The 16,081-nt window shown below is 40.5% G+C and overlaps 1 protein-coding gene across 15 annotated transcripts in view; it reads right to left on the reverse strand.

The window, feature by feature from the left end:
* The window catches only part of FANCD2 (FA complementation group D2), a 55,744-nt gene that overhangs the window by 17,619 nt on the left and 22,044 nt on the right, over positions 1–16,081 (reverse strand). For 12 of the 15 annotated variants that reach the window (XM_082344333.1, XM_082344323.1, XM_082344336.1 and 9 more), the window contains 13 exons: positions 15,290–15,421; positions 13,702–13,812; positions 9,440–9,549; positions 7,897–7,957; positions 7,109–7,228; positions 6,593–6,666; positions 6,139–6,285; positions 5,508–5,608; positions 5,094–5,209; positions 3,946–4,054; positions 2,493–2,603; positions 2,125–2,237; positions 1,010–1,153 (listed from right to left, as the gene is read on the reverse strand). In XM_082344333.1, the coding sequence (XP_082200459.1) occupies positions 1,010–1,153; positions 2,125–2,237; positions 2,493–2,603; positions 3,946–4,054; positions 5,094–5,209; positions 5,508–5,608; positions 6,139–6,285; positions 6,593–6,666; positions 7,109–7,228; positions 7,897–7,957; positions 9,440–9,549; positions 13,702–13,812; positions 15,290–15,421 (1,449 nt within the window). The remainder of the gene's footprint in view (positions 1–1,009; positions 1,154–2,124; positions 2,238–2,492; positions 2,604–3,945; positions 4,055–5,093; positions 5,210–5,507; positions 5,609–6,138; positions 6,286–6,592; positions 6,667–7,108; positions 7,229–7,896; positions 7,958–9,439; positions 9,550–13,701; positions 13,813–15,289; positions 15,422–16,081) is intronic. The other 3 variants (XM_082344326.1, XM_082344327.1, XM_082344332.1) reach the window with 2 other exon arrangements.

Genomic DNA, 16,081 nt, shown 5'->3' on the forward strand with positions numbered 1-16,081 from the left:
TCTAGAAATAAATGCCTCTGGTGTATCCTTCCAGCTATGGACCCGTGATGCATTTCCTAAGTACCTTGGGATTAAAAAAATGACTAATTAAAGGGAATTTTGCTTTTCTCTGTTCATTAAGTAATTCTTTCATATTTTCTTTCACCTAATGCTTTGCTACTATTAAGTCTGGGTAGGATCCTTATAACTATATTACACTACCATAAGTAGAATGAGTCAAATACAGTCTCACTTCAAACTTTTCACTCAACATACAACTATGGAGAATCTCCAAGTACAAGCTGACGTAGAAAGACTGAAAAAAAAAATACTCTATTTTGAAGGAGGTTACATTCTTGAAAAATCTTTGGTAAAAATCCATGCTATTTCTCAAGAAATTTTTTTTAACCTGGAAAAACTCTACTCTCTGGTGAAACCCCATACCAAAAGGTACCTTCTCTGTGTAAATGTCTTCTACTTCCAACTTCATTATAAATACCATTCTCTCCTCAGAGTTTCACTGGTACTTGGTTCAGACCATCAATATAGCACGTACTGCTAGCTGTCTCCTTCTTTTATTAGATTATAAGCTATTTGAAGGCAAGCATCATGCTTATGTAATACTGAATTGCCAATATCTAGATTTGCGTCAAAAACAAAAAAGGCCTCAAAAAACATCTCATGGATACTGAACAAATGTCATGAAAAAGTGAAAAGGGCATTGTGTAACTATAAATCAGAACAGTGTTGCTCCACAAAAGTAATCTAAATAGGTTATTATTAGTAACATAAAGTAAGGATCACATCATTAGCATGAGCTTTTGTAATGCCTAATGCACTATAAAAAAACTTAGATTTATAAGCATCAAGATGATGAGGATGATTATTCATCCACACTTGCACATATAAAGGCTTTGGAAGCCAGAGTCCAACTTCTCCCAGGGTCATGGTTTTCTTTTGGAAATAGGAATAGAGCTGAGGAACTTTCTGAAATAAGATTAAGTTCTGGGATCTCAGCTCTGTCACTTACTTCAGTGTGCATTTCAGTATCTAAGATGAACTTGGCCACGAGCCCACAATGCAGAATAGAGAAGACCTCAAGGTCCAGTTCTCGGAAAAAAGCGTGGTAATTCTGTAACGATACTGATGTCTTTTCTTCTTTCCCTCTGAACTCCTGGGAAGAAAGTACCAGAAACCAAGAGAATAAGGCTTCTATATTAATCTAATTTTAAATGAAGATTTCAAAATGCAATTGTGCATTTATTTTATGTAAAAAGTTACAGTTCATCACATCCTTTTACCAACTTTTACCAAAGTCCTTAAATATTCCTGAAACAGATCACCTATTGTAATATTGGGATATAGGTCACACATCGATACTCAGTTGGTTTCCACTTAGGGATGAACTATTAGACAAATCAAGGCACTATGGTGTGGTACAGAAAACTATGAGCTTAGGGGCCAGAAAGATTTGGCTTCAAATCCTTGCTCAAGTACTTATTAACTGTGTAACTTAGCACAAGTCACCTATCCTCTCTGGATCTTAGTTTCCTCTCTATTAAATGTAAATATCAATACTAAGCTTGAGTTTTTAGGAAGATTAGAGGAGTTACACATAAATTCTCAATAAACAGTACCTAAAAAACAGAAATAATTGGGATCCATGTGGTTTAGGCAATTTCACAAACCTACCCTGTGGGTGGTACAATTACAGGAAAAGGACCTACTGTTTGTTAAGTATCTGTATTAAGAAACTGTACTAAGCATCTCATGTTATCTCAATTCATTGAGAAGTAGATAATCTGGGATCGGAAGAGGAAAGAGGCTAAAAGAAGTATATCTTGAACTACATACAAAGACAGAATTTGCTAATTGCTACAAGAGAGAATTCAAAGTATTCCTGGGGTGCAAAAAAGGGACTAATACAATCAAGAAAATAATTAGAAAAACAGTGTGTGGTAGTGATAAATGTTCGGAGTCTAACCCAAACTCTGCTACTGAGAGGGTCACTCCAAGGCCTAGGAGAGTTTGGTCACCTCTCTTTTCCCTAATCTTTCTCTCTGTAAAATGCATAGGATAATGCTGGCCCTTCGTTAATCTCACCGGGCTGCCACACACCTTCATAGATACCAGTCATTCCAATACCTTTTCCAGCGGGCTCCTATCAGATGGTGCAGGGTCGCATTCTGAATTATCCTCCTTTGAAAGTGGGTCAGGGGAGGATATTTTGCTGCCATCTGCTTTTCGTTTCCTTCCTCCTTATGTTTCAAGAAGAGAAAAGTGACTCAATCAACAATCATGTTTACTAAATATCACTGCCTTCAAGAAACAACCTGCTGAAGACTACCTAGAGACAGGAGGTAATTTTATAACCTTATAGTTCATTGATAACCATGCCAAAGAAAGGGTTCAATTATATAATCTCTCCAATTACTGATGCCTTGATGCACATAACCTCTAAGTCAATTCAACATGGCACACAGGGAGACACAGAATAAGAAGAGCATACTCACCTAAATTTCCTTGTATTCTGATTTTTGCTGAAACAGCAGCACTGGTATGAGGTGTTACTTCTGAAGTTTCCAAGTCAAAGTTTGCAAGCGGAGGAACATAGTCTGGAGTGACTGAAACAAACAGCAGGAAGCTCAATGTATACCAACCATATACCACTACTAGACTTGAATGCTAATCACCCGATTAGCTAAAAACTAGTTTCCAGAACTACCAAGCATGGCTGACTGCCTGCAAGATGCATTCAGGTCATCTGACGTTAATCATTTGGGCATAGTAAAACAGCCAAAGATAACTTACAGGAATATCATATTAATTGATTATGATCAATCAACGTAAAACCATTATAACAATATAAAACATCCAAGCAGGTAAGAACTAAAAATAAATTTACATTTAAAATCTAAAGATATTAGCAATATTTGGTCACATAGCAGTTTGCTTTACACACAATTATTTAGATGAGGGCCTGAGGGAGGCTCCATGTTTTCCCCAGAGAATCAAGCTAGCACTTTATTTTTATTAATTATTTTTGGCTGCGCCGGATCTTAGTTGCAGCACACAGGATCTTTGTTGCAGCAAGCGGACCTCCTATTTGTGTCATGCGGGCTTCTTAGCTGCGGCATGCATGTGGGATCTAGTTCCCCGACCAGGGATCAAATCCGGGCCCCCTGCATTGGGAGCGGGGAGTCTTACCCACTGGACCACCAGGGAAGTCCCAAAGCTAGCACTCTAAAATGACAAGTTTTCTTAATGGCCAGAAGGTATTAAGAGGCCTCTCAGCTGTATTCCTGGTTCATAATGATGTTCAAGAAGGCAAAGGGCATTGCAAGTTTGACATCCAAAGAAGCAATGTAATTTACAAAAAGCCCAACCAATGTTTTATATCTTGTATTAAACACCAAGGTTTCCTGGAGATAACAATGGGAGGAAAATGGATGTATTCTTTTTTTTTTTTTAATTTTATTTATTTATTTATTTATTTTTGGCTGTGTTGGGTCTTTGTTGCTGCACGCGGGCTTTCTCTAGTTGCGGTGAGCAGGGGCTACTCTTCAATGCGGTGCGTGGGCTTCTCATTGTGGTGGCTTCTCTTGTTGCGGAGCATGGGCTCTAGGCGTGGGCTTCAGTAGTTGTGGCACGCAGGCTCAGCAGTTGTGGCTCGCGGGCTCTAGAGCACAGGCTCAGTAGTTGTGGCGCATGGGCTTAGTTGCTCCGCGGCATGTGGGATCTTCCTGGACCAGGGCTCGAACCCATGTCCCCTGCGTTGGCAGGTGGATTCTTAACCACTGCACCACCAGGGAAGTCCGATGTACTCATTTTAAAAAATTTTTGTTGAGCAACCATTTTCTTGCCCCACGAGTAGGGAGCAGCTATCGTTGAGTCTGGCTTAAAAGCTAACTCTGCTATCTCCTCACCACTGCCCAGCAGGGCTACAATACAGGACCCTTCCCTCACCTGCCAAGTGCTTTTCCAGGAGTTGCTGCAGCTCTACAATGTGCTTTAACCGGGTGAGCACCTTCACCTTCATCTCAGGCAACGTTTGCCGACAGAAGGCATTTACAACCTGTGGAAGTAAAAATTATATTCTCACACTGTGAACTGTTCAGATTTTAACCTTGTTTGCGTTATTCTGCAAGAGCTAAAAGAGTTGTTTGGTGACAGGATCTGTGAGTCTAGTGAGAAATGTCAAAGTGTTTTCAGCAAGGCACTGTAAAGAAAAAAGCCCTGGGCCAATAGAGGAGATCTAACTTCTAATCCTGGTTCTACTTATTTCTAGTTAAGTAACAAGGAGGAACAGCACAATAGCTAGAAAGTACACACTTCGGTGAAACAGATCCTAGTCTGCTACTTACTAGTTGTGTGACCTTGGCCAAGTCTTTAACCTTTCTGAGCTTTTATTTCTTCAGCTATAAAATTGGAATGCAGTCGTATGGATTAAGTGTGAATAAAGAAACTAGCCCAGCATTTGGCACGTGTGTTTGGTAAATTTTAATGACTTTGAACTCTCTGTACCTGCAATTCCATATGTGTAAAACGAGGATAATAACACCCATCCTGCCTACATCATAATACAGTTGTCAGGATAAGAGATTTTTCAAGTGAATAAACATTCTCAGAAATAATATGCATGAGAAAGGAAGTGTGATATAGATGTAAGATGTTACCATCATTTTCTGCATTTCATTTTCATTATATTTCATTATTATTGTGCATTTCATTAAGCACAAACATATTCTAAAGGAAAGTGAAAACGATCATTCACTTGATCTCACTAAATCGAAACATTAAGTGCATACTGATGTAAGGAGGGACAGTATTTTCACAGTGGTGAAGATGAAGTTATTCCAGGCAGAAGTAGATTACCGTGAAAAGGCTTGGAGGTAGTAAAGCATGGGCAACAGTAAGTGAATTCTAAGTATTTTGATTTCGCTGCATCAGGGGGTGCATATGATGAGGGAAGGGTAGGATACAACCTCTGCAGAAACACACAGGGGTTAGTGGTTGGTGAAGAATTTTTAAGGAGCCTCGCGGAACCAAGAAAACAGTTTCCTTTCAAGAGAAACTACAGACAGTAAGTGAATTGTCCTAGTAACTCTGCTCACCTCTCGGAACCAGTTGAGAGTAAGAAATATAAGTGAACATATGAATGAACGCTCTTTAACAGACATGGACTCCAGTCTCTCTCCAGGCTCCAGGTCAGTGAGGAATATAGGACAGTCTGAAAGAGAAGAACAAACATTTCTAATCCCCTTTAGTTCCAGTCAACAGAACCTGGATGCTCCCCCAGAGCTAGCTCTCCTTCTACTTACTTTCCCCTGTAACTAGTATTTGAAGGTCAAGCTTTGATTAGTCTCAAAAATACTTCCATATCATGCAGCAGTCAACAAATATAATCTAAAAGTCTCTGTGAAGTTAAAAAATTCCTTCCCACACACACTTGTACCAGTCTGCCCCTTCCCTAAGTTTACCAAAGAAAGGTTACAAAGAAGAAAGGATCTGATAACTTCATCCTATACCTAATAAACCATCAATCTCCTCCAAGTTTCCATTATGTTGTCTGTCCACACAAAGTCTCAGTAACCGGAAGTAGGGAGCCAGGCACAACGGAGAAACCAATCTGGGAAGGAAAAATCCATTTCTAGACCACAGTTTATAGACAATTAGTCCATGTTTATAGGGAGCCCAACCTTATAATTAAGGAGGTTTCCCCAAAATAAATGTCTACTTTTAAGAACATATAACAAGGAATGTAATGGATGCTAAGCAAATAAATAACGAACTGAATTGGAGGAAGACAGAGGTAAGTAGACTGAATGTCCATGTGTTAGGAGAAAGCGGAGATAAGACGGAAGGAGGGGTTAAGAAGTGGCAGAGATAGACAAACACGTTCATGGGTGGGAAAAAGGAACAGAAACAAAAGCAGCCTCACAGAATATCTGTTGGCTGTCATGACTCAATGCAAATTCCAAACCCAGGGTCCGGGAGAAAACAAGGAGTCTGCCCCATTCTTAGTAACCCATCCATATACCACCTGTCTTGGGAGAAATCCTTTTCAATCAAGTTCTCAAGAGAGTGCAAGAATTGCGGCATTCCCCATGAACATTCAAAATACCAACAGAGGTTTTAGAGAAGAAAAAGTGTACTGACTTTTGGTCTGATTCCTGCGAAGTCAGTCTACCCCCATCTTTCACAAAGTCCTGAGAGAACAACAGTGGCAGGAGGTTGATGGCAATCCCATCACAACTATCATAGTCTTCTAGTCCGTAGAGAGCTTTCACGGGAAATGGATAGTCACTGTGGAGAGAACCCAGAATCTGATACCGCAATTCAAGGGTATGACAAGTCTGTGGGAGAAACCACTAGAACAAACTAATCTCCTCTGTTATGAGGAGAAGTGAGAAAGAGGAGAAAGAACAAGTGGGGAATCTTTTAGCAATCCTGGAGCTGGGGGTGCTGGGGTGCTGGGGTTGGGAGGAGGGAAGTTGTGGGAGTGGGCTAGACTTGGCTGAGGTCAAACATTCTGAGGTTTGCACCAGCAACTGACATAACTGACATAATTTCTTTACCAGTACAACCATGTCAGTGGGTAAACGGTACTTACCCTACTGGAACAACACAGATGTCCACCACAAAGGCATCCTGGAAATCATTAAAGATGGTTTGCCCAGCCCATTCCTTCAGGAAGCAAACAAACAAAAAAGGCTGTGTAGACCAGGGTATATGTGCTATAAAGCCCTAAATAAACTATTAACCTTGCTAAAGCCTCAGTTTCCTCATTTCTGAAAATAACAATAATACATACCTCATCATTGTGATGTTGAATAGACATAATACATGAAACATGCTTAGCACGGTGCGTGGCACAGAATAGATGGTGGCTTTCAACAACATCATTAACCACATGTTCATCTTCCTCATCCCTTATTTTTATGTGAAGGAGGCCTCAGAGGAGAGGCCTGGGGCCGAGTGAGTCAGAACAGCCTTCCCAATTAGAATATGGGAGAGCTCACAGGAAGATCTTTTTATTTTTGCAGCACAACAGAGAGAAGGGTTTGAAGAATGTATAGTAAAGCAGCCCTCATGCTTCATTGCTTTAAGAAAAGATACTTGGACATACCAGCACTTTTGGAGCCAGCTTTCTGCCTTGGATCAGGTTGGCAAATTCATCATAATAAAGTGCAGAGGCCTGAGGAGACTGCTCACTGCAGGAATGAACCAACTGTAGCAAGGAGGTCACCTGGAGCAGTCGAAGAGAAAGAATGGTCCAGCCCTTGGGCTGCCAATGCTTCCTAATTAAACACCATTCACCCCATTCAGTAGTAAGTTTTTCCCTTTCTGATTTCACTGGCAAAGCTCTTATCACCACCTCTCACCTGAGGTTTTCCCTAGGCCTCCAGACCAATCCATCTCTTTTGAATCTCATCTCTTTTCCAATCCATCAGACACATGAACCTGATTAATTTCTCTAAAGCGAAGCTTGGATTATGCCATTTCTATGCTAAGAAACCCTTAAGGACTACCTCTGTGTAAAAATTAAATCAAAATGTCTTGATTCACATTCAGAGCTCTCTGTTTTCTATCTCCAAACTAGCTTTACCTCCAACTCTCCAATTACTCACTTACTTGTCCCTATGCTCCAGTCAATCTGCTACTCTCAAACATGACCCACCTTTTTTGCTCTCTAGGAATTTACAATTTAATTAGGAAGATCAGACAGATACAGAACTAAAATACAACCCAAGCGAGTGGATTCTAAAGGCCAAAAGAGTGGTACAAATTACAAAAGCTATGAGTTCAGGAAAACATATTTTGAAAAAAGAAGTCTTCTTTCTGGCAAGGTGACAGTGACTAGAAGCAATTCCTCAGTTACTCATAAACATATCCAACTACACGACAAGAACTTACCTGTGTACACTGTTCACTGCTGAGGTCTCCTCTCCCTGGGGTCAAACTGGAAGATCTACTTCTAAAAACATTATTTTAGACTCATTTTTGTAATATTTTGTAACAAATGGCAATAAATTTAAGAAATGTGCCTTCCTTGGGATCGGGGTGGAGATAAAAGTGCACGAAAGCACAGACAAGTTTGTTTGTTTGTTTTAAAAATATTTATTTATTTAGCTGCACCGGGTCTTTGATGCAGCATGCAGGATCTGGTTCCCTGACCAGGGATGGAACCCAGGCCCCCTACATTGGGAGCATGGAGTCTTAACCACTGGACCACCAAGCAAGTCCCCAAGTATTTATTCAGACCATACAAAATGTGGATTACAGCAAACGATGGTTATCTTAAGATTTTTTTAAGGGTACATTAAATTAGTAAAAATCATAAGGGCAAGCACTCGGCATTGTTCTAACTATTTAACGCTCTCAACAACTCTATGAAGTAAATACTATTAATATCTTTATTTCACAGATGTGAGAATACAAAGGCACAGAGAGGTAAAGTAACTTACCGAAGATCATTCAACTAATAAATAACGGAGCCAGTATTTCACCCCAGGCAAGCAGTAAGGCTCCAGAGAATGAACTTTTAACCAGTATACTATGCAGCCTCTACGGATTGCTAATGTTGACTCTAAGGATGTTTCCTGAGGTCCCAGGAATTCATGACAAATCATTTCCAAGAAGCATGAACTAAATTCCAATCTCATTTTGCAATGGTAACAACTTATCAAGCCCCAAGCTTCTTTTAGGTGTTACAATTGTGGCATCAAAGTGCAAAGGGGGAAAAATCCACAGGAAGACTTTATTTATACCAAACATGGTGTTCCAGACAGGAATAACACAGCAGTGAAGAAACCTGTACTGTCTAGTGCCCAGGACTGGAGCAGATGCAGAAGAATGCATCCCAGCAAGATCAGGGTTTCCCTTTTTTAGAAACATTCCTAGAACTTAATTTCTTAGCAATCCCTAGTTTTAAACCATCAGAATGTAATGACTGTGATCGCAATTCTGTAAAAATTATATGTAGTATATACAGTCAAGATTAGAAGGAACATGGGGGACGTCCCTGGTGGTCCAGTGATTAAGAATCCGCCTTCCAATGCAGGGGACGGGGTTCGATTCCTGGTTGGAGAACTAGGATCCCAAATGCTGCAGGGCAACTAAGCCTGTGAGCTCTAGAGCCCATGCGCCACAACCAGAGAGCCCACATGCTGCAACTACTGAGCACGCACGCTCTGGAGCCCGTGCACCACAACTAGAGAGAGGCCCACGCACTGCAACGAAGAGTTCACGCACCGCAATGAAAGATCCCACGCACTGCAACGAAAGATCCCACATGCTGCAACATGGAAGAGTGGCAACAAACATTTGCTCACTTCTCTTATTATGGTTTTAATGTCTTCTGTTACAATGATGTCTACACAATGTAACAATTTATTTTGTAAGACAGCAACTTGATTAACTGACCATGAGCCACAGAAATCAGAATTTCCATGCATACCTGTCTGCCGCTATGATGCCAGCCATAGTGACAGCACCAATAATACCAATGAGCTTGTACTTGAACATGGTGCTAGAGAGCTGTTTTCGTATCACCAGGTGCATGTCATCCTACAAGGAAACAATGATAAAGATGAAGATGTTGGAATGGTACAGCAAAAGAGCCTACAAGTATTAGAGCCAAAAAACCTAGAATAGCAAGGGTTCTGTCATTTACTAACTGTGTGGTCTTTGGTGAGTCATTTCATCTTTCTGAGTCTCAATTTTTTTCATCTATAAAATGGGGAAGGTTTTTCAAGGATCAGAGACAAATTACAAAAAATTCCAAGAACAGGGCCTAACATATGGTAGACATTCAATAATAACAGCTATTATTGATACCGTTGCTTGATATAGATAATGTGAATTATCATAATGTTGTTGGCTGATCAGGCAGAAGTAATCAAACAGAAAAAAGTACTTAGGAATAAATTTAACCAAGGAGGCAAAAGACTTATACATTAAAAGCTGCGTAACATTGCTGAAAGAAATTAAAGAAGACCTAAATAAATGGAAAGGTATCCCATGTTCATGGACTGGAAGACTGAACATTGTTAAGATGATAATATGCTCATTCAATGTAATCCTTATTAAAATAACAACAGCATTTTTTACAGAAACAGAAAAACCCATACTAAAATTCATATGGAATTTCAAGGGATCCCAAATAGCCAAAACTATCGCGAGGGACTTCCCTGGTGGCACAGTAGTTAAGAATCCACCTGCCAATGCAGGGGACATGGGTTTGATCCCTGGTCCGGGAAGATCCCACATGCCGTGGAGCAACTAAGCCCATGCGCCACAACTACTGAGCCTGCGCTTTGGAGCCTGCAAGCCACAACTACTGAAGCCCACACACCTAGAGCCACAGTAAGAGAAGCCACCGCAATGAGAAGCCCGCACACTGCAAAAAAGAGTAGCCCCCGCTCGTTGCAACTAGAGAAAGCTCACACGCAGCAACGAAGACCCAACACAGCCAAAAAATAAATTAAAAAAATAAATTTAAAAAAAAAAAACAAGGGCTTCCCTGGTGGCGCAGTGGTTGAGAATCTGCCTGCTAATGCAGGGGACACGGGTTCGAGCCCTGGTCTGGGAAGATCCCACATGCCGCAGAGCAACTAGGCCCATGAGCCACAACTACTGAGCCTGCGCGTCTGGAGCCTGTGCTCCGCAACAAGAGAGGCCACGACAGTGAGAGGCCCGTGCACCGCAATGAAGAGTGGCCCCCGCTTGCCGCAACTAGAGAAAGCCCTAGCACAGAAACAAAGACCCAACATAGCAATCAATCAATCAATCAATAAATCTTTAAAAAACAAAAAACAAAACAATGTTGAAAAAGAACAAATTTGGAGGGCTCACACTTCCCAATTTCAAAAGTACTACAAAGTTACAGTAATCAAAAGAGTGTGCTAACGGCATAAGGACACACATTTAGACCCACAGATAGAATAGATCCTAGAAATAAACCCTCACACATATGGTCAATTGATTGTCCACAAAGGTGCCCAGACCACTCAATGGAAAAAGAGCCTTTTCAATAAAAGGTACTAGAAAAAACTGGATACCCACACACACAAAAATGAAGTTGAGGGACTTCCCTGGTGGTCCGGTGGGTAAGACTCTGCGTTTCCAATGCAGGGGGCCCAGGTTCAATCACTGGTCAGGGAACTGGATCCCGCATGCATGCCGCAACTAGGAGTTCGTATGCTGAAACTAAGAGTCCTCATGCTGCAACTGAGAAGTCCTCATGCTGCAACTAAGAAGTCCACATGCCACAACTAAGGATCCAGCATGCCGCGACGAGGATCCCGTGTGCCGCAACTAAGACCCGGCACAACCAAAATAAATAAATAAATAAATAAATAAAATAAAAACTGGTTTGTTTAAAAAAAATGAAGTTGAACCCTTACCTTACACCATATTTAAAAATTAACTCAAAGTGAATCAATGATTTAAATTTAAGAGCTAAAACTAAAACTCTGAGAAGAAATCATAGGGGAGATTTTTCATCACTTCAAATTCGGCAATTTTTTTAAAGTATGACACCAAAAGCACCAGTAACAAAAGAAAAAAAATAGATTAGTTGGACTTCACCAAAACTACAACAAAGAACACTATCAAGACTAAAAGACAATCCACAGAACGGGAGGAAAAATTTGCAAATCATATATCTGATAAGGGATTAATATCCAGAGTATATAAAGAACTCTTACACGTCAACAACAACAAAAAATAATCCATTTAAAAAGTGAGCAAAGGACTTGAATAGACTTTTTCCAAAGAAGATATACAAGGACCAATAAGCACACAACAAGATGTTCAACATCATTAGTCATCTGGGAAATGGAAATCAAAACCACAATGAGATACCACTTTTCAAATGGTAGGATAGTTAAACATAAAAAATAGAAAATAAGTGTTGGTGAGGATGTGGAAAAATTGGAACCCTCTACTGTTCATGGGAAAGTAAAATGGTGCACCCACTGTGGAAAACAGTTTGGTGGTTCCTCAAAATGTTAAACACAGAATCATCACATAACTCAGAAATTCCACTCCTAGGTATATACCCAAGAGAAGTGAAAACATGGACTCAAAGAGATACCTGTACATCAATGTCCATAGCAGCATTATTCAAAATAGCCAAAAGATGGAAAAAAGCCAATATCCATCAATGGGTGAATGGATGAACTAATTGCAGTCTATACATACAATGGAACACTATCAGCCATAAAAAGGAATAAAGTCCTGAGATATCCTACAACATGGAGGAACCGTGAACACATTATGCTAAGTGAAATAAGCCAGACACAAAAGGATAAATATTGTACGACTCTATTTAAATGCAGTACCTAGACGATGCAAATTCATAGAAGTATGTTAGAGGTTACCAGGGTGTAGAGAAAGGGAAATGGGGAGTTATTGCTTAATGGGGACAGAGTTTCTGTTCGGGATGATAAAAAAGTTCTGGAGATGGATAGTGGTGGTGGTTGCCCAACACTGTCAATGTACTTAATGCCACTGAGTTGTACACTTAAAATTGGTTCAAATAGTAAAATTTATCTTACGTATATTTTACCACAATTAAAAAATAAAATAGGGCTTCCCTGGTGGCACAGTGGTTAAGAATCCACCTGCCAAGGCAGGGGACACGGGTTTGAGCCCTGGTCCAGGAAGATCCCACATGCCGTGGAGCAACTAAGCCCGTGCGCCACAACTACTGAGTCCATGTGCCACAACTACAGAAGCCGTGTGCCTAGAGCCCGTGCTCCACAACAAGAGATGCCACTGCCCTGAGAAGCCTGCACACTGCAACTAAGAGTAGCCCCCGCTTGCCACAATTAGAGAAAGCCTGCATGCAGCAACGAAGACCCAACGCAGCCATAAATAAATAAATTAATTAAAATAAAATAAAATAATGATGTAGCTCTATTATTACTGCCATGAAGAAATTGTCAAACTATACTGCTAAATGAAACAAGCAAGACACAGAACAAGAGGGTAAGGTGTGAAATATAGGTATACAAGTAAATACAAATTTGTTAATTCTCAGAACATCTCAGAAAGCCATAAGCTAATAACAGCGATTGCCTTTAGAGAACCAGATGCCTAGAGGACTGAGAGGGAGGAGACATCTTTCACTACCTTTCTATACCTTTTGAATTTTGTACCATGCGTGTATATTACCCAGCCAATTAATTTTAGTTAAAAAAAAAAAGTGCTGGTTGTTCAAAGTCACAGGCCAGTATGGATTACTGCCACAAGGTGGCACTAAAGACACAAAAGAGCTATGAGTTATGATTCCAACCTAATCTTTAGTTCCTTTGCCTGGCTTTTTCAGTGAATGATGCCCACAAATGAGAGCAGGCCCAGATGGAGTTCACATTAGATGGAGATGTTCCTTAGGGAACAAGGGAATTCCCTGTGTCCCCGTGGCACTCAGTACAGTACCTGAGTGGCTTTTACTCCGTTTCATAATTAGCTGATTACAGACTCATTTTCACCCTAACGGACTAAGTTCCTTGAGGGCAGAAGGTCTAATATATACCTATCATCTCAGTGCTTGGCATACAGTAGACACCTGATGTTTGTAGTAAGAAAATAAACAAATGCTAGGACTACAGCTATGTACTCTATTTCTACCACTACACCGGCTGCAGTAATTTTGTTCAGCAAATTTCAGTTGAAGAGGTTTAAAAGATTCTTTCTCAACACACTGCCTCTTACCTGGATGTGACTGCTGGCTTCATGCTGTTTGCTAAATGCCAGTGTGCTGAGAATATAGAAGAGTTTTCGTATTTGCTGGGGTGACATATTATCCAGATAGTCTAGAATGCCCTGGGAGAAAAAAAATGCCAATGATGAGATTAGCAGGTAACATTTTTTTACTTTAAATAAAAAAATTAAAATCCTCATAAGAGGCACACACAGATAGCCAGGCATCTGTTAAACAAAAGCTCCAGTTCTCTAAAACTATGCTCAGAGCCCAAAGGGTTGATGTTCTGCTTAGCCATGCTAACATACCTCCTCCTAGTTCCCCCTATTCTTTTTCTCCACACTTCCCTTTTTCTTAGTGAAAACAATATTCTGCCAAAAGTTATGTCTCTGACCTTATTTCTCAGCTTCTACCCCATGAATTACTTATTCATCCTCTACAGATATGGAAAGAGTCACAGGGGAGCTACTTACTTTTTGACCTTGGGCAAAGCCTCAGTTTTCTCATCTGTAAAATGGGGATAACAGGGCCTACATAGTTATCTTTCAAAGCCCAGACTTGATTATGTCAAACTCTCATTAAAAACCTGTAACAAGGGACTTCCCTGGTGGGGCAGTGGTTAAGAATTCGTCTGCCAATGCAGGGGACACGGGTTCGATCCCTGGTCGGGAAAGATCCCGCATGCCACAGAGCAACTAAGCCCGTGCGCCACAACTACTGAGCCTGCGCTCTAGAGCCCACGAGCCACACAACTACTGAAGCCCGCACACCTAGAGCCCGTGTTCCGCAACAAGAGAAGCCACCACAATGAGAAGCCCACACACAGCAATGAAGAGTAGAAAAAGCCTGCGTGCAGCAACGAAGACCCAACGCACTAAAAATAAATAAATAAATGAATTGGAAAAAACAAACAAACAAACCTGTAACAAGCTCCCTCTTGTCCATAAAATAAAGTTGCAACTCTTTAGCATAGTATTTAAGATCCTTCATAATCTGGCCCTGTCCTATGTCCTCACCTCCCACCACCGCTCACCTTATCCTATCCGCCAACCATGCTAATCTACCTGTCATCCCTCAGGCACACCATGGACGTGGGTGGTGCCAATTTGCTTCTGTTCAAACTGTTCTCTGCCTAGATGTACTTCCCTTACTTTTTCTTGTCAAATCTCTATCCTTCAAGAATCACTCCAATGTTATCTCTTCTTTGAAGACTTCCCCAGTTAATTATTCCTGCTCTGGTGTATCTACAGCACGTTATTAGAGAATTCATCACGTATTTACAGTGACTTACTTATGTGTTTTACTTTCTATCATCAAAGGCAAAGACTAACTTTTATATCCACAGCACCCAGAATAGAGCCTGGCACACAGTTAGGTAAAAACAAGTATTCACTGAATGAATTAATACATAGATAGATGAGCTATTTTTTCTATTATTTGCCCCATCACCCTCACCTCCATATCACCTGCTTCTACCAATTATAGTGCTCAATATCTAGAGTACAAAATAAATTGCTGTTAACTAACAGGTATCAGGTACCTCTCAAATATATGCAAGAAAGAAAAATGATTCAGTACGTCAATGGTAGGACTAGATACCTTCACAAAGACAGCATTCAGCCTCATAGCAGATGGGTTTAGAAGTACCAACTCTAGGAGGACATCCAATGCAGTATCAACTTCAGCTTCGTTCCCACTGCAGATATGGGTCACTAGGGCACCAATCACTTCCTATACAGAGAAGAGTCAACAGGACAGTGTGAAGCTAAAATATGGTATGGTCATCTACACTTGATCTTAGCCAAAAGGCCGAGAAGCGATTGGTATGGTCATCTAAAAGAGGTTCATGCCAGAGGCCATTCCAATCTCAACTTGGTTAAAATCCCAACCCACCCAATCCCATTGTCTAATTCTATTAACTAGTTTTCATTAACGTTAGATTCAGGAGGTTTAGGATTATGTCACTCTAACAACACTACCATCCAGTCTTCATTTATTTCCCATAATTTACCAGTGAGCACTGTCTAAACCCTCCTGATTTTGCTCCCTGGCGTAGTCTTTTTCTTTTTCTCATATGGGTTAAATATTACCCATTAAGTTGTGGTTGTACTTAATCTATTGAAATTTACTGAAAAGGTGGCACTCAAGGAGCTAAAAGTTTTTTTTACAAGTTAGACTTGTATGTTTCAAGTAAACATGGGTCATGATGTTGTCTGTAAGACATTAAGATGGTTCCCCCCAAAAGTTTTAGATGTCATTCTCCCTTTCCTTTATACTGCTGCTCCACACTGAGTCACATGGTTTTCTCAAGTGCAGCAGCTATCTCATGCCAGCTGAGTCTATAGCTCTGTTTTAAATTTTAAAAATTTTGTCTTCATTTTTAAAAGTTCC

Source organism: Balaenoptera borealis, assembly GCF_965194805.1.
Source record: "Balaenoptera borealis genome assembly, chromosome: 12".
Classification (NCBI taxonomy): Eukaryota; Metazoa; Chordata; class Mammalia; order Artiodactyla; family Balaenopteridae; genus Balaenoptera; species Balaenoptera borealis.